The sequence below is a fragment of the Dermacentor variabilis genome, chromosome 10 (assembly GCF_050947875.1).
Source record: "Dermacentor variabilis isolate Ectoservices chromosome 10, ASM5094787v1, whole genome shotgun sequence".
Taxonomy (NCBI): Eukaryota; Metazoa; Arthropoda; class Arachnida; order Ixodida; family Ixodidae; genus Dermacentor; species Dermacentor variabilis.
The window spans coordinates 116,881,847-116,905,282 of record NC_134577.1 but is presented as its reverse complement, the minus strand read 5'-3'; the positions used below and the strand labels follow the sequence as shown (position 1 = coordinate 116,905,282).

The window sequence follows — 23,436 nt, the reverse complement described above, 5'->3', positions numbered from 1 at the left end:
GCCAGAAGGCGTCCAAAACTCTGCCAGGCGAAAATTCACTCGGCCAGAGAAAACAACACGCGCACCGAAGTACGCCGCGCCGTGGTTTCAGGGCAACATAAGAAAAACGCATGCGCTCTGGCTGGCTCTCCCAGCCCGCGGGTAGGGTAGCGAGAATAAGAAAATTTAAGAGGCTCAATGTGTCCTCACGAATAAAAGTCAAAGTAGAAAAAACAAACAAGAACGTAGTTACCCTGGCTGGGTTTAGTGTCTTGACATGGATGCATTGGCGTAGGTGAAAAAAATTATGATATTTTTTTATGCTACATGACAGCACAAATGAACCACCACAACGCTTCGTCTCATCGTATCTCGTTGCGTGTTTTGTCAAGTTGTCTGAAAGTGTGTTGATTTGGCTTGTCTCGTTGTATGTTCCGATCTAAGACTTTAGAATAGTCAGTGCACCTTTGGCGTCAAATGTTTAAGCCCACAAAGTTCCGGAATTGAAAACCTAAAGCACGACTTTCGATACATCAATGCACCTTTCACATCAAAAGTTTACTAGAACTTTATACCCATAAAGTGTCAGAATTGAAATCCAAGCGCTCCCGATTCCGCGGCCTCAGCGAGATGCCGCGACGAGCCCGGCCGCAAGATTGTGCTCAGATGGAGCTCCTTGCGTTACGATATGTGACCCCCGGTGCATGGGCGTTGCCACGAAATCCAGCCCGATTTCGCCATGTTCGCGCTAAAATGTTTTTTCGAGCGTGAAAAGGACATTCTAGACAAAAATTGAGCATGATTTCCAGCGCCGGGGGTTGTTTTGGCTGGCGGCGCATGGACAGCACGAAAAAAATTTGGGGGGGGGGGCTGGAGCCCCATAAGCCCCCCCCCCTCTTGGCTACACCCCTGATGCAAGAGATACGTCTGCAACACGGAACGCATAAACCGCTCTTTTTTCGGGACCGTCACATTCACATTGAAATCAACGACAACAGAGGTAGTGACATCGCAGCTAATTCACGCAAAATGAGTAGCCATGAACCTTACGGGACTATGAGTCATTGCATTTTTTTCTTGCTTACGGGGGTATGAACCATTGCTCACGGGGGTATGAGCCATTGATGATGACAGTTTTCGACATGCTGTTCTGTGTGTTGTATGCGTGATTGGAAAGAATGTAAGCACTGTTCGCTTCACTTTGCTGAGTTCTTGTAGCCTCCGCCTTACGGGGCTATGAGCAATCGCATTCCTTGCTTGCTTACGGGAGCATGAACGCTTATGGGGGATGAGCCATTGCTTATAGTTTCTGTTCACGGAGAACAGAAATGTACGGAACCCTAGCCATATACAGCTTGGCTTTAGAAAGACAACTTGCACCATTAAGCATGTGCCATTGCATGGGTTACGTGCCTAAACACACAGCTTGGGACACTGACCATGTGCAACTGGGCATGTCACACTAGATCACCACTCTACTCAACACCCCACCTACAGACTCGCGAAAGCGGATGGCAGCGGGTCGTTCGAGAGAAGTGGTCACTGCGCTGCATTGACACAACACTGCAATTCTTCACTATCATACGCGTCTGCTTGAGTCGAAGGACGGTGCTTTCCTCAACTCGGCGGAGTGGAGGAAGAACTTTGAGTCTAAGAAGGTCTCAGAATACGGGCTATAGGTAGGGCGAACATTATTGGCCAGTCCTCCAGAGTGGTTATACATGTGCCTGGATGGACAGGCAGAATCAAAGGCAACAGAAAATTGAAGAAGTAGGCTTCAGAGAATCAAATAGGTTGGCAGCAAAAGTGGCCGCGCACGGAGAAAGGAGTAAAGTGAACGAAAGGGCATTTGAGCGTTGAGCTACACAGATATGAAGATGAGGGTTATAGAATATCAAAACAGTCGGATACAAACAAGAAGCTAGCAACACGGTGTATCGCTAAACCCAGTCTCTAAAGAAAGATTCGTCTGTAAAAACGCAGGTGTTCGGATTCATCCTAATTACATGCACATTAAAGCTGAATGAGGACTTGCCGGCGGCTCAGGCCCATGCACTGTGTAATCTCAAAACATACTGCTTGTGGTTATGACGGTTCCTTCAGCAATTGATCAATCTTCGTCGTCGTTTCTTCCGCAGCTGGCTCCAATGGCGCTCATCATGCCAGCGTTCCCAAACTGCCCCTTGCGCTCGTGCCAATGCTCGCGCCTTCGTCATCGTTTTCTTCCACAGCTGGCTCCGATGCCGCTCATCATGCAAGCAGCCCCTAATGCCCCTCGCCCTCGCGCCACTGCTCACGCCTTCGTCGTTGTTTCCTTCAAAAGCTGGTTCTGATGCCGCTCATTATGCCAGCGTTCCCATACTGGCCCTCGCGTTTGTGCCACTTTTCGAATCTTCGTCATCGTTTGCTTTCACAGCTAGTTCCGATGCCGCTCATCACGCCAGCAGTCCCTACTGCCCCTCGCGCTCGTGCCACTGCTAGCGCCTTCGTCGTTTTTTCCTTCAAAAGCTGACTCCGATGCCGCTGATCATGCCAGCGTTCCCATACTGCCCCTCGCGGTCGTGCCACTGCTCGCGCCTTCATCATCGTTTTGTTCCACAGCTGGTTCCGTGCCGCACATCATGCCAACAGTCGTTGTTGTTGTTGTTGTCCTGAGTGGCCGTGGCACATACCCACAGTGGGGGATTGGCCAAGAATCGGGCGGTTTAATTAGGTGTCTAAATAATAATGATAACAAGGGAGTTAACAATTTGGGCGTGTGAGTTTAAAAGTAAACGTTTTGTGTTTGGAGAAAAAGGAAATAATCAGATGAAAACCGGGTATAAGATAATAATAACATTAACAATAATAGTTAATAAAAGATAAGAAACTATACTGCCCCTCGCGCTCGTGCCACTGTTCGCGCCTTCGTCCTTTTTCTTAAACAGCTGCCTCCGATGCCGCTGATCATGCCAGCGTTCCCATAGTGTCCCTCGCGCTCGTGCCACTGCTCGCGCCTTCGTCATTGTTTTCTTCTACAGCTGGCTCCTATGCCGCTTATCATGCCAGCGTTCCCATACTGCCCCTCGCGTTCGTGCCACTGCTCGAATATTCGTCATCGTTTTCTTCCACAGCTATTTCCGATGCCGCTCATCACGCCAGCAGTCCCTACTGTCCCTCGAGCTCGTGCCACTGCTCGTGCCTTCGTCGTCGTTTTCTTCCACAGCTTGTAACGATGCCGCTCATCATGCCAGCGTTCCCTACTGATCCTCACGCTCGTGCCACAGCTCGCACCATTGTCGTTGTTTCCATCAAAAGCTGGCTCCGATGCCGCTGATCATGACAGCGTTCCCATACTGGCCCTCGCGTTTGTGCCACTTTTCGAATCTTCGTCATCGTTTGCTTTCACAGCTAGTTCCGATGCCGCTCATCACGCCAGCAGTCTCTAGTGCCCCTCGCGCTCGTGCCTTCGTCGTCGTTTTCTTCCACAGCTTGTTCCGATGCCGCTCATCATGCCAGCGTTCCCTACTGATCCTCACGCTCGTGCCACAGCTCGCACCATTGTCGTTGTTTCCATCAAAAGCTGGCTCCGATGCCGCTGATCATGACAGCGTTCCCATACTGGCCCTCGCGTTTGTGCCACTTTTCGAATCTTCGTCATCGTTTGCTTTCACAGCTAGTTCCGATGCCGCTCATCACGCCAGCAGTCTCTAGTGCCCCTCGCGCTCGTGCCTTCGTCGTCGTTTTCTTCCACAGCTTGTTCCGATGCCGCTCATCATGCCAGCGTTCCCTACTGATCCTCACGCTCGTGCCACAGCTCGCACCATTGTCGTTGTTTCCATCAAAAGCTGGCTCCGATGCCGCTGATCATGACAGCGTTCCCATACTGGCCCTCGCGTTTGTGCCACTTTTCGAATCTTCGTCATCGTTTGCTTTCACAGCTAGTTCCGATGCCGCTCATCACGCCAGCAGTCTCTAGTGCCCCTCGCGCTCGTGCCTTCGTCGTCGTTTTCTTCCACAGCTTGTTCCGATGCCGCTCATCATGCCAGCGTTCCCTACTGATCCTCACGCTCGTGCCACAGCTCGCACCATTGTCGTTGTTTCCATCAAAAGCTGGCTCCGATGCCGCTGATCATGACAGCGTTCCCATACTGGCCCTCGCGTTTGTGCCACTTTTCGAATCTTCGTCATCGTTTGCTTTCACAGCTAGTTCCGATGCCGCTCATCACGCCAGCAGTCTCTAGTGCCCCTCGCGCTCGTGCCTTCGTCGTCGTTTTCTTCCACAGCTTGTTCCCATGCCGCTCATCATGCCAGCGTTCCCTACTGATCCTCACGCTCGTGCCACAGCTCGCACCATTGTCGTTGTTTCCATCAAAAGCTGGCTCCGATGCCGCTGATCATGACAGCGTTCCCATACTGGCCCTCGCGTTTGTGCCACTTTTCGAATCTTCGTCATCGTTTGCTTTCACAGCTAGTTCCGATGCCGCTCATCACGCCAGCAGTCTCTAGTGCCCCTCGCGCTCGTGCCTTCGTCGTCGTTTTCTTCCACAGCTTGTTCCCATGCCGCTCATCATGCCAGCGTTCCCTACTGATCCTCACGCTCGTGCCACAGCTCGCACCATTGTCGTTGTTTCCATCAAAAGCTGGCTCCGATGCCGCTGATCATGACAGCGTTTACATACTGGCCCTCCCCCCCCCTCCTTTGCTACACCACTGCTCGTGCCACTGCTCGAATCTTCGTCATCGTTTTCTTCCACTGCTAGTAGTGGGCCTAGAACAGAGGCCTGGGGATTGTCTGAACGCACGGGTACCTCAGGGGAATCGGTATTATTAGTAAAAACAAGCTCCGTGCTGTTAGAAAGAAATTATTCTCCATTTACTGGAGCAACAGCGAGTCAATACGTATGCGGTGTAGTTTTCTGAGAAGCAGCTGATAGATAACCTTATCGAATGTTTTCGCAAAGTATAGGAAGATGCAGTCGATTGCCAGAAACGTGTCAAGGGCAACATGGAAATTTTTAGTAAATAGAAGTAGTTGCGTTTCGCATGAAAAGAACTTACGAAAGCCATGTTGGGAGCTGTGGAATAAGTTTTTTGAGTCCAAGAAATTAAAAAGACGTGTATAAATAATATTCTTCATTCGTTTACGAGGAACTGACGTAAGAGAAATAGGGCAATTGCAGTGGCGTAGTCAGAAATTTCGTTCGGGGGGGGGGGGGGGGGGGCGGGGGCTCACGTTGTAGCTCGTCCTGCTCCTTACAGAATTTGCCGAGGGAAAGAATATACGTATAATAACTGAATTGCCATTGAAAAATATGCTGAAAACGAATTCTTGGGCGCTAAGCCCTGTCAAGAGAAGTAAAATACGTATTTTTTTCATAACAATGTATTCATGTGTCCCAAAAATTGTGCCATTAATTGATATCAATGCTTCCACGTTTTCTTATCTATTTAATAAGTAAAAATATCACACGAACTTTAGAACTATGTCAGTTCGAAACCAGCAAAGCAGTGCATGTCGCTGATATGATAAATTTAGAGGCCGGGAAATGAACGAGTTGAGGACAAAGATTTCGATGAAAGTTTGTCATTCAAGAACCTTCTTTACATTTTTGTACATATGCAACGGCCAGTGAAAAATCTCAATGACGCTGTCCTTCGTTCTAATGTATTGCGGAGGAGCAGCTGTCGCCGTTCGTGTATTGTAATTGAACCGAAACTATAGTCGCAACAGAGGTCACATGTAAAAAGCAGGAGTTCTGCAAAATATACATTAGAAATGCGAAGATAGAATGGAATATACATATTCGAAGATAAAGCTTGATAAAGAGCAAAAAGTGTCACTGGAAACAAACTTCACTGCATGTATCTACAAAACCTCCGCAACAATATATTTAAATATATGTATAAGTCTCCAATAAATCTACGTATGTATTCGAAAATCTCTGTATACACGGTGCCTCAGCTAATTTTAGCCAGGTTTTAAAAATATGCTGATGCATTCTAAGACGACGCGACCAAATGCATGTTGCTCACTTTTGTATGTAGTGTGCCACGTTTATTTTTGTATTTTGCTTTAGATTTTTAGTCGAGAACAATTAACCAACTTCTGAAGTAACGAAGCTAGGAAAAAATTCCAATTAGGAAGCTGCAGAGCGGTTTGCAAAACGTCAGAATTAACAGTGTCTGTCTTTCTATCTATTAAGCATTAGCGTATTTCAGCTTACTGATGATACCCGCGAAATACAAAGCACCACGTAATCTGCCCGCTTGCACGTCGTGACTGCACTGCTCCCAAACGTTTCGCGCAAGCCATAGGCGCCCTGCCGCTCAAAAGGCGACAGGGCATGCGTTGTCTGTGCCATTTACGCCAGCGATATGCTCCCCTCGCGACAGTTCGTTACAGCGATAAGCAGACGCAGCGGTTACCGCTTGTGCTGCCGGAAGCAACAAGTCCGTCATTTCGCGATAGCTGTAAGCAAGTCGAACTTCACTAAATAAAAAGAAAACTCAGTTTTCAGAAGGCTGAGACTGGTAGAGTAAGAGTATCCTAAATGGCCAGAAGCCGTCTTTCACTGAATTTACGTTTATTTTTCATGCGCTTTCACAGAAAGTGCTCGAAGAGGCCACCTTCTGCAGCGATACAACACTGGCATCTTTTGAGAAGGCTTGCTGTTGCTTCCTTGAGCACCGTGGGTGAAATGCTGTGGCAAACTTCAATTATCTTCTCCTGTAAGGCTTCTGGAGTCGTCGTTTCCGTCGTGTATACGTGATCTTTAATATAGCCCCACAAGAAAAAGTCAAGAGGGTTGAGGTCAGGTGACCTTGCCGGCCACAGGACAGGCCCGTTTCTCCCTATCGATTGTCCTGGGAAAGTAACATCAAGCCATGGTCGTGCTTGACTGCAGCTGTGGGCTGGGGCTCCACATTGCGTCAAGCCGGGCTAGTGGCATGTTGCAGCAGAAGTCCTCAACCGGCCCTTTGAGGAACTTGCTTACGTACCTCTTGCCGGTCAGAGGGTTGTTAAAAAACACTTGGCCAATGACTGTGCTGTCATATATTCCGCACCAAACGTTAAAAGACCACTGATATTCGTGGCGGGACCGTCCTACCCAGTGGGGATTTTGATCACTCCAATAGTGTGCGTTTTGTATGTTTACTTGGGAATTTCGAGAAAAGTTCGCCATGTCAGTCTAGAGTACCTTGGTGAGAAAGTAAGAATCCTGCTCCTCCTGAATCAAAATGCAATTCGCAAAGTCGAGTCTCTTTTGGAGATCCCTTGACTCCAGGCATTGCTGCAACTGTATATGATAGGGGTACAGTACAGCTGTTTTCTTAATCCACCGAGCACTTGAGTTAGACACACCAAGCTGTGCGCTCACACTTGGTGTGCGGCTAATCCACACGCTAGCACGCGTGTGGATTAGCCACCATGAAAGACAAAACGTTGGAGTGAACCTTCTAATTTATGACTGAAGCACTCTGCCTCTTTCTTGTGAAGCTTCTGGTTTGATTCAACAAATCGTAGGTGTTGAATATTGTCATCGGGCTCGGTCGCGTACCGGGGTGCCAGCTTCGAAATATTCTTGCAGCCTACCGTCTCTGTCCGCCTGCAGCTCCTAGGGCAACGATCATGTTTGCTTTTTCCTCGTTGGAAAAGGGCATCACGAAATTGCTTGCACTTTAACAGCCGATGCACGATAGTCTGTTTGTTGCTATCTGGAACTACCACCTACCACCACCACCACGTCCGTCAGTCGCTTTACGCAGCGCAAGCGATAACGGTTAATTGTTAGCTTAAATCGAACAGCCAACGCTTGCGTCAATGCCCTGTCGCTTTTCCAGCGGCAGCGCACCTATGGCTGTTTGTGCGCAGAACGCTTGGAAGCAATGCAATCACGACGCGCAAGCGGGCATGACAGGTTGTGTTTTTTTTTATTTCGCGGGCCATCCGTAGTAAGCTGAAAAACACTACTACTTAATAGATAGAAAAACAAGCTGTTTATTCGGCCGTTTTGAAAACCGCTCTGCAACTTTTCAATTGAAATTTTTTCCTAGTTCGTTGCTACAAAAGTTGGTTAATTAATATTGACTAATTATCTGATTAAACAAAATACAAAATACAGCATGACACACTGCATAGAAAAGTGAGCAACATGCATTTGGTCGCGTCGTCTTAGAGTGCATCGCCACATTTTTAAACTCTGGCTAAAGTTCGATGAAACACCCTATATAGTGCGTCAAACAAGGCAAATAAACATGTTGCGCAATCATAGATTCATAAATCACAGAATCCTAAGGCCAGCCCCTCCCTCCACTCGTTACGTTGCCTCGCGCCCGACGGAAGGCGGCGCGCTTCCTCCACGCTTTTCTCCGTCGCGCACCAGACTGGCCCACCATCGTGGGCTCACCCCCTCACTATAACGCTTTCACTCTCACATAAGGCATGCGGCGCACCTCGACGATATTATCGCCCTTGGACTTCATACGGAACATGACCGCGAAGAAAGGAATGCGTTTTGAGCGTCCACATAATTGCTATAGCAATAATATGATAAGAGTATCCGGGAACTGAAGAGATCCGTGGTCGACTACTTTCCGCAAACGAATAAAATCGAACTTTCACCATGCGACAATTCTCTGCGCTGCAACGACCTCTTTTCTTTTTCTTTTGTGGGGCTAGGTCACGGAAATGAAAAAAAAAGAAAACACGCAAGGGAAAGCATGTTGGCCACAATCGAATGTCTACTTTGGGCACCTCATGTGGCTACCGAAGGAATATCGAATAAAAACGTGAGACCCTTGGTCCACAGAGAACCATCTGCATGTTACTCGTTATCCTACTTTGGCGAGACAAAATACTTTTTGGAGAGGTTGCGATAACATTGAAATGAAGGTGACGCCCTTAAGCGAACGCGTTTCAATCCGTCGAGTCCCCAGAGTAGTGGTAGCGGCGAGTGACCATTGCTTCTTTTTCTCGTCTGATAGCCAGAGAGCGTCCAAAGCTTTGCGAGGCGAAAATACACTCGGCCAGAGAAAAACGAACGTGCACCGATGTGCGCCGCGCGGTTGTCAGGGCAGCACGTGAAAAACGCATGCCCTCTGGCTGGCTCTGACAGCCCGCGGGCAGTGAGAACAAGAAAATTGAAGAGGCTCAATATGTGCTCGCGAATAAATATCAAAGTAGAAAATGTAAATAAGAACGTAGTTACCTTTGCTGGCTTTAGGGTCCTGACATGGATGCTTTGGCGCAGGTGAAAAAAAATGTTGATATTCTTTTGTGTGACATGACGGCACAAATGAACCATCGCAACACTTCGTCTCATCGGACCTCGCTGCGTGCTTTGTAAACTTGTCTGATACTGTGTTGATTTAGTTTGTCTCGTTCTATGGTTCGATGTACGACTTTAGAAAAGTCAATGCACCTTTGGCGTCGCATGTTTATAAGAAAAATAAACCCACAAAAATCTGGAATTGAAAATCTAAAGCGCGACTTTGGAAATGTCAATGAACCTTTCGCATCAAAAGATTATGTGATCTTTATACCCATAAAATTTCGGAATTGAAATCCATGCGCTCCCTAGATTGCACGGCAGCCGCGAGATGCCGCGATAAGTCCGCTCACGATCAAAACGCCCTTGAAACTTTGTGCTCTGGTGGGGCTCTTTGGGCGTTATGTGACTCCAGGTGCATGGGCGTTGCCACGAAATCCAGCCCGATTTCAGAATCTTCGCGCCGAAATGCCTTTTCGAGCGTGAAAAATACATGCTAGACAAAATCCGGAATGATTTGCGGCGCCGGGACTGTTTTGGTCGGCGATGCATGACAGCACTAAAAAATTTCGGGGAGGGGTTAAGTCCCATAAGCCCCTCCCCCCGCACCCCCCTGGCTACGCCCCTCGGCAATAGTTACGGGGCATGTCGCCATACTTATGAAGATGAATTACATTTGCTATTTTCCAGTCTTCTGGCATATAGCTATCCTGAATCCCCCCCCCCCCCCCCCCCCCAATGTAGTAAAAATACAACCTAATATGATATAACTATATATTATTTTGTATTGTGAAAGAACTTACAGTTAATTGTGTCAGTACCACACGAGGTCGACGGATTCAATTTATTAATGATGGCCGCTGTACCGGCCGTCTCAGAAGTAATGAGATCCATAGGAAAATGGGTAAAATCGTGTTTGTACGTATAATGAATAAGGCTAGAGTCAGAGAAAAAAGTGAGCAACCGTTTCGTTAAGGAAGGAGGTGCTTCGGCTCTGGACCACCAGGCTCGTCAACGAGACGTATGGCTGTTGCATTTTTTGGCTTTACTGCGCTCCTAAACTGCTTCGGATTGGTTCTTAACATAGATAGAAGCGTAGCGTGAAAGAAATTGAATTCATCAACGTTTAGGGCGTTAGCATACAATGTAGCAGCTATATTATAGGCAGCTCAGCGCTTCGTGATGCCTAAGGGCAAGCTTCCGAAAAAGAAACATATACGAGGCTCCGGAAGGGGCGCCGAGCAGCTGATCAGGGGCGCATGCGCAGCTCCTTGGCTCTTTGTGTTTTCCCCCTTTCTCTACTTTGCTATCACTTTATCTCCCCCTCCCCTCTCTCCCAAGCGTAGGGTAGCAAACAGGATCTTGCCGTCTGGTTAACCTCCCTGCCTTTCCCCTTTCTTCTATCTCTGTCTCTCTCTGCCTTTCTTTTCCCCTTACGCCCATTTTACACCATTTCAAGTTAATTGGAGGGAAAACGTGGGGTACGTCAGTACGCGCGATGCTACAGCTGCACGGTATTCTCGGGTATCTGAGGTACAGCTTACCTGTGTTGAACAATACCTGCAAAAGTAACATCCGCACAATCGAGAGTGCACAGCTGCAGGCACTCAGGGTTTGCCTTGGATTGTGGCGCTGCACGTCGACACCGGAGATAACTACCTTAGCTCAAGATTACCCAGTCACAACTGATATGACGTTGGAAGTGCTCAGAGCACACACAACGCGCGTTGCCCGAAATTCTACGAACTTAATCTCGGCAGGGTATATATCGGCCATACAGGCCGTCGCATCGACAATAGGGCAAGGGAATACGAGTTGTTTGTCGAGAATAATATTATTGTACATTTACATATGCACTGCGATTCCCGCACGTGTGAGCCACATCTTTTCTATGTCGCATTCTTGGTAAACGCAAAGATTCCTTTGCACGGAAATTAATGGCGACCTATTTCATCAACATGAAACGCGACGTCTGCATCAGCGATACGTCTATGACTTTACGCAGCTCAGAACGACAGTTCCTGCGCTGTATGATTGGACAACGATGCAAACTTTCTCTGAGTATTGTGCGCAAACGTTCATGCGCACTTGGCCACTTTCTCCTTTAAATGTGAGCCCGTCCGCTTTCAGTAAGCTGGTTGCAAGTGATGCTCTTTCAATTCCTAAAGCTTTCTCCCGCCCTTGATTGCCCCCTAACTTTGCGGAATACTATCCCTACTACGTATAGGTGTCCACTAAGTTGCTATAGCGACCGATGCTCCGCCTGTCGGGCGAAACTGCGTCTTTTTTGTTTACCATGACCCATAGTACCTCAAATGCGCATACGCAGTTCCTCCCGACAACGAGTTCTTGCGGGGAGCTGCCCAGTTCGCGGCCGAATTCCTCGCCGACTGGCCATGTCCCGAGGAGTTCTCGAGGCCACCCGTAGTGGCCAACAGGTGAGCTCTGCAGGGGAAGCGCGATTCCGTGACGTCTCAACCAGTACAAAGAAAGGCAAGCGAACAAATACGCACACTAGAACAATGACAAGGACTTATGTCCGTGTTTCGCACGTCTGCGTCTCTACACAATGTATCCCTACTGGAAGGCTGAGCTTTATGTTGTTCTGACACTGCACTGGTGTTTCTCAAATTGTGGCACACGAATTCTAGGGACGAGCCATTAACAAGCACCGTTCACTAAAACATCTAGTGAGACACAGCGAAACGCTTAGAGCGGTCTCTGCGAGGCCGCGGTATTTACTTTGACGCAGGCAAAATGAACATTGGTCGTATTTTGCTAGTGCGTCGCAGTGTCCATTCGGATGCAAATGACGTCGTAGTAACCCGGCTCGAGGGATTGGAATTTAAACGTAGAACAGGGAAGCTGCGCACATGGAATCTGTGGCAGAACTAACGGATTTTTTTCATGATCAAGGGTTCGCTAACGGGAGGCGAAGGTTCTGAAGACAGAAAATATGCGCAGAACACAGATAAAAGTGATGAACTTGGTGGAGTAATATCCGCCCATCCGTATTGTGACTTTTGTTTAAACACACACGCACGCGCGCGCACGCACGCACGCACGCACGCACGCACGCACGCACGCACGCACGCACGCACGCACGCACGCACGCACGCACACACGCACGCAGACATGAGTCAAATTCTAAGTACGTTTGTGTTTGAATGAGTCAAAGAATGGGCTTTTATTTACGTGCCTGTGAGTCCGTAAATTTTGAAGACAAGGTTTCTTTAACTGACTTCACATGGGTTTGGCGTATGTGGATGGATGGATGGATGGAAAACTTTATTTGGTCCTGCAAGTAGTGATAATCAACCCCTAAGCGGGCCGCTCCCACGTCGGGACCGGAAGGCCAAGCCTCACGGCCACGTCGTGAACCTGCTGGACAGCTCAGAATTGTTCATCTAAGTCCGGGCTGCGAAGTGCAGCCTCCCACCTGGACGCATCTTTGATCGCGGAGTCTTCAATTCTTTCGCAAGACCAGAGCATGTTCGAGCGTGGCTAAAGCACCACAATCTTGGCAATAAGGCTCTGTATACGTCTCTGGATAAAACATGTTCAGCCACCGTGGGCAAGGGTAAGTACCAGTCTGTAGTAAGCGTGATCTAAGTGCCTGAGCCCTGTTTAGTTTAGGATGCGGCAAACCGTAAACCCTGCGATTAAGAAGGTAATACTTCGTGATTTCATTGTATGTGGAAGGGGAGTCTCTGTTCTCGGGGAGTACCGCCACGCCGGAGGGTGTGGCGGTACTCCCCGAGAACAGAGACCGAGGCGGAGGGTGTGGCGGAGGGAGTACCACCACGCCGGAGAGCGGAGGGTAAGATCTCGCGCTGCCTCATGAGCGGACTCATTGAGATTCGGAAGGGCTCTCTCAATCATGCCAAGGTGAGCAGGGAACCAACATAAGTAGTGTTGAGAGATCTCACTTGTCTGCATAATTTTAAAAGCAACCTTAGCCACCGAGCCCTTCTCAAAGGCCCTAACGGCCGACTTTGAATCGCTATATACAAAAGGCCTGCGCCTGTCAACCGCGGCGAGCCCAATAGCCGCTTGCTCCGCGACTTCTGGCCCATCAGTTCGAACGGTAGCAGCGTTAACGACACTGCCCTCATTGTCCACAATAACTATGGTAAACACCTTCCTCTCCTTGTTAAAAGAAGCATCGACGAAGCCAACCTTCTGATTCTCATCACTAATGAGTCTCAGCAGGCAAGCCCCCCCCCCCCCCCCCCCTGGCCTTTCTTCTAGCCACATTTCGCTCCGGATGCATGTTCCTGAGAACCGGTAATCGGTATCACGTCAAGCCTGTTCCTGAGAACAGGCTTGACGTGATACCGATTACGGACCTTCAAGGGAATACCGACATGAAGCTGCAAAATTTTCTCCTGAGGAACACCTAACTCTCTCAGAATCTACCGACCCGTGCTAGTTGTAGAGTGACGCACCATCTGCGTCCTCTCCTGAGCCTCAGCTATCTCATCCAAGATATTATGAATTCCCAGCTGGAGAAGTCGGTCGGTGCTGGTGCACATTGGCACTCCCAACACTTTCTTCGTGATCTTCCTAATATGCGTGTCAAGCTTCTCCTTCTCCGATGGTTTCCACTTGTGCATGGCCGCCACATAAGTAAAGTGACACAATGCAAATGCGTGCATAAGTCTAATCAGACTATCCTCCTTGAACCCCGTCTGCCTGTTGGCCACCCTCTTCACTAGGCGCACCGCATTTTCTGTCTTGGCAATGAGCTTCTGGATAGTCAGCGTGTTGGCGCCATTCGACTCAATCATCATACCTAGAACCCTGATCTTATCTACCCTAGGTAGGAGATCGCCATTTCTTGTACAAAACTGAATGCTCAGCTGGTCCACGGGGATCCATCCCCTTGGCTTGCGTCCCTTTCTAGTGGGACTGTACAGCAAGAGCTCCGACTTTGAGGGGGAGCACGTTAACCCTGTCGGGTCCAAATAATTCTCAATTACATCTACTGCTTCCTGCAGAACACTTTCGATATAGCCCTCACTACAACCAGGACACCATATGGTCACGTCATCTGCATGCATGGTGTGCTTAATCCCTCAATCTCCAAGAGCTTCTTGGTCAATCCAACCATGGTCAGATTGAACAATGTGGGCGAGATGATGGCCCCCCTGAGGAGTGCCCCTGTCACGAAGATTTAACGTCTTTGACTCCACCACCGCAACCCTCAAGGTAGCCTTCCTGCCTGACAGGAATGACCTGACATAATCATGAAAGCGCGCTCCGAGGCCAAGATCCGAAATGGACTTAAGAATATAAGAGTGCCGAACATTGACAAAAGCCTTCTCCAGGTCCAGCCCTAGGATGGCCTTAACGCCCCTTCCATCTCCATGAATGACCTGATGCTTGATGAGCTTCATTGCGTCTTGAGTCGACAGCCCGGCCCGAAAACCATCATAGTGTGGGGGTAGACCTGGTTCTCCTCAAGTTACCTTGTAAGCCGATTAAGCACAGCATGCTCGGCTACCTTGCCCACAAACGAAGTGAGCGAAATAGGCCTTAAGTTATCAATGCTCTGGGCTTTGCCAGCCTTGGGAATCAGCGCCGTGAGAGCTGTCTTCCACTGCTCCGGAACCACCCCATCTCTCCACATAGCGTTAACCTCCCCGGTAAGGTACTTGATTGACCTATCGTCCTGATTCTTCAAAAGCTTGTTCGAAATCACGTCTGGTCCGGAAGCCGACTTGCTGTTCAGGTTATGCAGAACCGTGCGTACGTCTTCCACAGAAAAGTCCTCATCTAGGCCGCGTTTTTTACAAAGCAGAGGTCAGGAGTCGTATCCGTACACGTCGATGTCCCTATACGTGTCGGAAAGGTAGGGTCAGTGACCAGCGTAAGGTCAAACTCCGCAGCGTTCTGCCAAAGGTCTCTCCCTTTAACTGTGTCATGCTTGTAACCCCACACGTGATACGGAGCATTAAAATCCCCAGCCACGACCAGCAGATGATCCTCGGCAAGCTTAGAAGCCTTCTGCAGAAGCAGCTTGAATATCTGCACCCTGTCCCTCGGCGCACTATACACGTTCAGAATAAACACGATTTTCTTGTTCACCCGGTTAGGAATCACCTCAATCATGACATATTCCAGGGAACTTAAAGGTATATTAAGATCATGGACCACCTGCGTCCGTTTGCTATCCAACAGAATGCAGGTCCGCCGAGCTTTGGATCCGCCGAAGACGGTTCAGTAGCCCGTCAGAGAAACTTCTTCCGTCATTGTCACCTGCAGTAGAATAGCCTGCGGCCTACCCTTACACGCGCGAATATACTGCTGTAGAGGCGCCCCTTTACGACCATACTCCCTACAGTTCCGTTGCCACACACAAAAAGCCTCATTTTGTCACGCCATGTTGAAGCAGTTGCTGCGAGCCATCTTGCTGAACTTGACACTTCCCTGTCGAGGAACCAGCCGACTGAGATCTCCACCTAAGAAGGGTAGAGGCACTCCGACTGGATTTGTTTTCGAACTCCTCTATTTTACATTGCTGCTCCTTGAACCTTGCATCGATCGAGCCGAGCGACTCTGTGAGATGCGTATTCAGCTGCGCCAGACCATCGTTGACCTGCTTAACACTATCTACAAAACTCGACAGCATCTCCTTCACCTCAGGTCTCAGCTTCCTCGACGCAGGCTCCGCCTCATGAGTCATCGCCTTCCTCTTTGAGGGGCGCGACCCACTAGCCTCACCTACATCAGCAAAATCCATGCTCTCTGTGGGCTCAGACATTGCCCTCTCGGCCGGTGCAGGTCCTGCCACACCCTTAAGAGCCGAGATTTCTGCCCTAAGCAACCTCACCATTTCTCTCAACTCTGCGTTCTCGCCTCATTCTTGCTCTGGCCTTACCAAACTAGGCATCTCCGTTCGAGCACTTGTGTGCTCCGCCAAGGTACCACTGGCCGCTAAACCGGGGCCCTTGCCTTGTAGACCCTGCAACACGCCACTCTTGCGCACACCCTGTCCCGCAGTCCCATTGGTGCCACGCGCAGCCTCAGTTTCCAACTGTCTGTCCAGTCCGAAGCGCACCTTAGACGCCGATCTGCTCTCAGACCGGCCACCGGAGCGGCTGCGAGATGCTCTGCCTGGTCTCCTTGATCGTGATCTTGAACGTCGACACCCACGATCTTGTCCTTGCCCGGTCTCCAGCGTCTTCCCCAACGTCGGGAACTGGCTTTCGTCGTACCTGAAGCCTCCCTTCTCTTCATCCTCCGTCTTGATGTCCGCCATAGCCCGCTCAAAACGACGGCGCCGGACCACATATGGGGTACGGAACCGCTGCTGGCACTCCTTGGCAGCCGTGATATGCTCTCCCCCACACAGTTCACACTTGGGCGTACACCGGTGGGCCTCACCGGGATTGGTTGAACCACAGCCTCTGCAAACCACTTGTTCCGGCGAGGCGCAGACGTCAGGGCGATGCCCCGGCTTTCCACAAGCATAACAAACATCAATCTGCTTGCGGTAAAGCGTGCACCGCGGTGAAGCGGTAAAGCCGCCGGGGCCAGGGGATTACGCGGGTTAACAATATTGCGACTTAGCGCTTCGGGTCCCTCGCTGAGAGGAACATTTCTTATGATTCCCTAGCACGTTGCATGTGTAGTCTCGGTGTATTTCCAGCACAAAAATAAAAATGAAACAACGTCTCTTTCGCGCCTTAAAATCTTTTAGCCAATCACAAGAGGTATGAAAATTTACGTCTCAAGGAGGAAGGAAGAGCGAATTAGTCGCACGCTAGGTAAACTAAACAGTGCAAGCATAATTAGCGCAAGTATAGTGAAACATTACTCACATTGCACTACACCCCTGTAAAGGCTGCACCGCCGTAGATATAGACACGTTGAGGCAAAGTCGACCTACGGCACACTTTTCGGAAATGGAGCGAGTACGCTGGAATAAACAGGGCTCGCGAGGAGTAATGTTGTCTGGAAGGCGGCTTTGAGGTCACCCACACGAAGCGAGAATTAGTGGCAGAGAATCTAAAACCAGAGTCCTTCCATGTTTTTTCTGGTCACGAAACTGCCGCCTCAGTTTCATATAGCGCCAGCGACCGCCGCTAGAGGCGCAACCGTGCATGAGAGGGCATGCGAACGCCGCTGCCGCTGTGGTTGTGTGTGGGGCAGCCTCGGTATTCTAGCTTTCTCAACTTCCTCAACCATCGCTTTAGTTTCACGTAACTATTTTTAACATTGAATATAATTAAATTACTGCCTGGGCGTGTCTTCTGCGATGATATGAGCGCACGGGACGAAAAAAAAAAAAAGCCGCTCATAACATGGAGCTTGCGGTGGTCTCAGACCGAAAAAAAAGAAAGATCTGGAATTTTCAGAGCCAGAACCGCGATACGATTATGAGGCACGCCGTAGTGGGGGACTCGGGATTAGTTTTGATCACCTGGGATCCTTTAAAATGCGCCTAAATTTAAATAAACGGGTGTTTTGCATTTCGCCCCCGTCGAAGTGCGTCCGCTGTACACGGCCGGGCGGTCTCGGTCCGGATTTCTTCATCATCGCCGTTCGCCTCAACGCTTCGGTGGGCTCCGCTTTTTAATATTTGCCTTAAATTAAACACCGCGCATTCGCAACAAAACGCCAGTGGTCCCACTTATCACCAGATGAGTAAGCGCCAATTCTCCGTTGCGCATAGCGCCAGATTGTTCGCCGAGCACAGCTGTTCAGTTTCTGTTAAACTGTGGCAGAGAAGGACTCTGTGGGCAGTATCTTATAACGAGATCAAAAGAATGAAATTGCTATTGCAAAGGGCTGCTACCGTAGAATACTTCATGACAAAGAAAAGCGAACTGAGCTGCTCCATGCGCTTAAGATTTCTTGCAAAGCGATGCCATTTCTGAATAAGATAATGCAAGACGAACTTCGCTACTAAATGTCTTCGGTGCGGCTTTTAACAACGGATTAAGGCGAACCTGAAGTGTTAGGTTCAGTTGAAACTAGCTGTAATTAGGCAATTGCCTTAGCAAGCAGTCGTTTAGAAGCGTCAGTAAGCCCAGCACTTATTCACGCTGCTCGTGGTTTCGACGCAGGAACGACGAGACTAGGTATTTTGGTTCTTAATTCGCAACTATTTACAATGTGTTAAAATGTTGCAATCACCGGTCCTGACATTCTTATCATGGTCGAAAAATGAAAAAAAAAACTTTATAATTCGATTAAGAAAAGAAATAAAACGTGTTGGTGCAAAAACAAAATACAAGCACGATCATTTATTTATCATGTAAAACAAGCGGAGCGAAATACAGATAGTACAGAGGCGTCCGGTCATAAATGGTCCACCATTCACAATGCAAGAAGTTTGTTAAAAGCATCTTTGAAACGGCGTTAGTCTTCAGCGTCGGCTTCTCACGCTCCAGGGACACGTCGTCGCCGTTGATGTTGAAATTGTACGCAGTGACGATGTCCGAGGCGTCAAAGTGTTTCGCGCACACACGCGTATACTTCGATTCGAAATTAAAACCGCCACTTTCCTACCGCGGTATGGCCCGCTTCCATTTCTCGCGCTGCTCCTTGTTATTAGGTAAACAGAACAACGACACCTTTCGGTCGTGCCCTTGTAGCCGGAACGGCACCCAGGCACGCAACACGTGTTCGGCATCGTTGTCCCACCCCGCCACTTCAACCAAACAGCCCAGCACTCGAAAAATAGCGCAGCACATGCACATAACGCACCCGATCACTCAGCTTGCCTCGCACTGCGCGCGCGTTTCGGTACGCGAACGATGCCCTCTGTGGCACAGTGGCGCCGCGTCGCGGCACCTTTGGGCAGCATATGAACCTCTCCCATAGCGTGACGGCGGTGGTGGTGGTGATAACTTTATTGCACACAGGGGAGTTGCGGACACGCAGGTCCTTGGGCCCCCGCACGGCCCCACTGCACTCAAACGTTCATGTCCCGGAGGCTCATGACGCTGGCAGCCCGGCCTGTGGCGATGGCTTGCTTGGCCGGGTCCTCGGAGCGCAGTAGGGTCTCCCAAGCCTCCCAAGTAGTAAGGTGCTCCAGGCCCCGCGGGGGAGGATCCGCCGGGCAGAGGAAAAGAATGTGATCGAGAGTGGCTTTGGGGTGGTGGCAGAGGGTACAGGAGGGGTCGGTGTGGACGTGGTGATAGCGCGAGCGTATATAAGGGGAGGGTAAGGTGCGTGTTTGGAGCCGCCTCCAAAGTGTCTGGTGATAATTGTCAAGGGAGGGATGGGGTGGGGGGTAGAGCCGACGCTCAGTTTTGGAGGCTTGCGTCAATTCAGTGAATGAATGCATGCGCTCCCGTGAGAACCCTGGATCGGAGGCCGCCGCTGCCCGGTTGAGAGAACCTCGGGCTAAAGCGTTGACAGCCTCGTTTCCAGGATTCCCAGAGTGGGCAGGCACCCATATGAGCTCCATGTGGCGGGGCGGGTATGCAGCGAGAGAGTTCAGTATGCGAAATGCAGGGACGTGAACTCTCCCGCGAGCAAAATTTAGTATCGCAGTTTTAGAGTCTGATAATATATACCGGGCCTCCGTGCGCATAATAGCTAGGGCAATGGCAGCCTCTTCAGCCTCCTCCGAAGTGGCAGTTGGGGATATGTGAAGGGTGGTAATCGGTTGTAGGGAGGGGTTCGTGATGGCAACAACCGCGTCCTCACCTGTGCATGCGGCATCCACCCACACAGCATCCGGTTCCATGCCATAGTGTTTGTGGAGCGCCCGTGCGCGAGCTCTGCGGCGGGGTTCATGGTAGGTGGGGTGCATGTTTTTAGGGAGAGGTTTAATGAGAAGTTCGCGGTGAATGTGGTGGGGCACCTGGAGCTGTGTGGGATCCGTGGCTGGTATCCTGATACCGAGGGTGTGTAGTATGTGTCTGCCGGTGGTGGTTCTCGCGAGACGTATGTATTGTGTCTGTCTGTGGGCCTCAATAAGCTCACCTATCGTGTTATGTAGGCCTATCTGGAGGAGTTTCTCGGTGGAGGTATTTAGGGGTAGGTGTAGTGCTGTCTTAAATGCTGTTCGGATCATGGCATCCAGGGTGGAGATTTCTCTGCTCTGGAGTTTAAGGTAGGGGAGCGTGAAGAGAAAGCGGCTGAGGACGAAGGCATGAATGAGACGACATAAGTCATGCTCCCTCATACCCCGGTGGCGTGCAGAAACTCGGCGGATTAGGTGGGATATCGACACCACCGTCCGCTTGAGTTTGTGGATGGTGAGAGTGTTTTTCCCGTCATTTTGGATGTGGAGGCCCAGTACCCGGAGAGTGTGTACCTCAGGGATGTACCGGTTTTCCAGTGTGACGGTTATAGGGGTGGTGGGGCAGTTTCGGGTTGTGGGGCGAAGTATGAGGAGTTCCGACTTCTCCGGAGAGCATGAGAGTCCGATACTCCGTGCATGTGTTTGGGTGAGGGTAGCTGCCGACTGCAGAGTGTTCTCTATGTCTCCATCACTGCCATGGGTAGTCCATAGAGTGATATCATCAGCATAGAGTGTGTGCCGAAGGTGAGGGATGTTTTGTAGTTTGCGGGCAAGGGGAATGAGAGTGACATTGAAGAGAAAAGGTGAGAGGACAGATCCCTGGGGGGTGCCAATCCCACTAAGGGTGTATGGGCGGGATGTGTGGGGACCGAAGTGAATTTCGGCTGTGCGGTTAGTAAGAAATGCTTGAACATAGGTGTACATACGTTCACCTATGTTCAAGGGGGACAGCGCCGCCATTATCGCTCGATGGTCTAGGCGATCAAAGGCCTTGGAGAGATCCAAAGCGAGGACGGCTTTTGTGTGGCCCGGTATGAGGGGGTCGAAAATATCCTGTGTGAACTGGAGCATGGCGTCCTGTGCCGACAGGTGGGGACGGAAGCCCACCATGCTGTGCGGGTAGAGGTCGTGCTCCGCCATGTGTTGTGTGAGTCGGGCGAGTGCGACATGCTCCAAAAGCTTGCCCAGGCATGAGGTTAGGGAGATGGGGCGAAGATTTGCAGGTGTAAGGGGTTTGTGGGGCTTGGGTATGAATAAGATTTTGGCGTGACGCCAGGATTGCGGAAGGGTGCCCTCCTGCCAGCATGTGTTGAAGTACTCCGTGAGCTGGGAAATCGACCGATCGTCCAAATTGCGGAGCATGCTATTGGAGATACGGTCAACTCCTGGAGTGGAATTAGAGCGGAGAGTTAGGAGGGCCGCTCTGACTTCTGCTTCCGTAATCTCCGCGTCGAGATTGGCATTCGGCGTGCCTGCATAGGGGGGCAGGGGGTTTGAGGTACCGGGAGTTGTGTGTGTGTTCCTAAGTATGTCGATGAGTGCGTCGGGAGAAAGGTTGGTCTTGTGTATAAGGCGTGTGACGTGATGTTGTGTGGCTGTTTTAGATTGCGTGGGGTCAATTAAGTGACGGAGGAGTTGCCAACTGCGCTTGGAGGACAGATTGCCAGCCATACTATCGCAAATCTGTCCCCAGTTGGATCGGCAGAGCTCCTCAGAGTGTTCAGTAATTTTTGTTTGCAGTGCAGCTAGCCGCTTTTTAAGGGTCCGGTTGAGCTTTTGCCCTTTCCAGCGCTCTAGGATGCTATGATGGGCCTCCCATAGGTGCGCCAGGTGAGTGTCGAGGGTGGGCGTATCTGGTGTGGTGTCAAGGGTTCGAGTGTGTGCGGAGACATCGTTCATGAGTGATGCCACCCACTGGTCGATGTTTGTAATGGGAGCGTCAGGAAGGGCCGCCCGTGCGGCGCGGACTGCATCCCAGTTGGTGAGTTTGTGTGTTAGGTGAGGGGTCGTTCTTTGTTTGTAGGGTACTGTAACGTAGAGGATGTAATGATCGCTCCCTAATGTGTGATATGTTGCGTTCCACGTAATACCCGCAACGTTGCGGCTCAGTGTCAAGTCCGGGCTGGTGTCCGCGCTGACACTGTTGCCAATTCTCGTGGGGGTGTTAAAGTTGTTGTGTATTGTGAGGCGGAGCTCTTGCACCAAGGACCAGAGTCGTCGTCCTCGTGCCGTGGTGGTGCGGTAGCCCCAGTCAGTATGCTGACTGTTGAAGTCCCCTCCGATTATCAATGGATGCTTGCCTGCAATACGATGGAGATCTCGCAGTAGCGTTTCCAATGAAGCCATCGGATGAGACGGTGGGTGGTATATGTTTGCAATAAAAATAGATGGTGTGGAGTGTGTATGTTGTATGATTTCTGTGATCACGCAGGGCGTCTCGGAGGTGATCTGATGCGTTTGGTGTGTAATGGAGCGATGTATGAGTGTGGAAGCCCTGGGTGTATTCGTTGCGTCCGAGTGCGCGGATGTGTAACTGGGAAGTATGGCAGGGACATGTGTGTCCTGAAGGAGGAGGATGTGCGGCGTGGGAAGTGTGGGGAGGAGGAGTTGGAGGGGTGCGCGCTTGCCCCGGAAGCGGCGGCAGTTCCATTGCAGAATTGATAAAGAATTAGGTGGTAGCCCCGCCATACTGTAGCTTGGGTGGGGTGAGTATAGGTGGGTTGGGTAGGGAGTTTTGTGGGGTAGGTGGGCGGGATTGATAGGGGCGATTGGGCAGCTGCAGCGAGAGAAGGGCCTGCTCGATTGTTTGGAGGCGGGTGTCGTACCGTGCAAGGCCCATCTCAAGGGTGTGTACCATGCGCGTAAATGCCGCTTCAATTTGTTGTTCAAAGCGTTGAGATAGGTGGTCGGTGAGCTGAGTGAATTTTGCCTCTAGACGCGCATCCATTTCGGCGAGTTTAGCGTCCATGCGGGCCTCTAGAGATTGAAGGTCGGTCTGGGTGACGGGTGGGTGCTCTGTTGTGCGTTTTTTCTTGGGTGGGGGTGAGGTGGCGGTTTGGGAGTCAGATTGTTCCATGTTTTCACTGGGTGTTTGGGGTAGCGGTGTGGGTTGGGTGGGAGGTACGATTGACGGAAGCGGTAGAGGGGTACAGGTGGGAGTCTTGATGAGAGAGCTAAGACGACTCACCTCCTCTCGCAGGGCCTGGAGCTCCCGGTCACGGGGGTCCTCCTGTGTGGGCGGGGGGATTGAAGCCTTGCTGGGAACGTTCAGTCTTTTGTCTGCTACTCTGTCCGCCCAGGAAAGCTGTGGAGGCTGTTGGTCCTGGCGGCGACGAGACGATGAGCGAGACGTGCTGGAGCGACGGACGCTGGAGTGGTCCGCGTCTCGTTCCGGTGTGCGGGAGATGTGCTGTTGTCGTGACGCGGGCGGTGAGCGGCGTC

The 23,436-nt window shown here is 50.5% G+C and overlaps 1 protein-coding gene across 1 annotated transcript in view; it reads left to right on the top strand.

Annotated features, from left to right (window-relative positions):
• LOC142560898 (uncharacterized) overlaps positions 1–23,436 on the top strand; it is a 141,979-nt gene that overhangs the window by 36,983 nt on the left and 81,560 nt on the right. Inside the window, exon 2 of the mRNA XM_075673309.1 lies at positions 11,560–11,668. Coding sequence (XP_075529424.1) covers positions 11,560–11,668 — 109 coding nt within the window. The remainder of the gene's footprint in view (positions 1–11,559; positions 11,669–23,436) is intronic.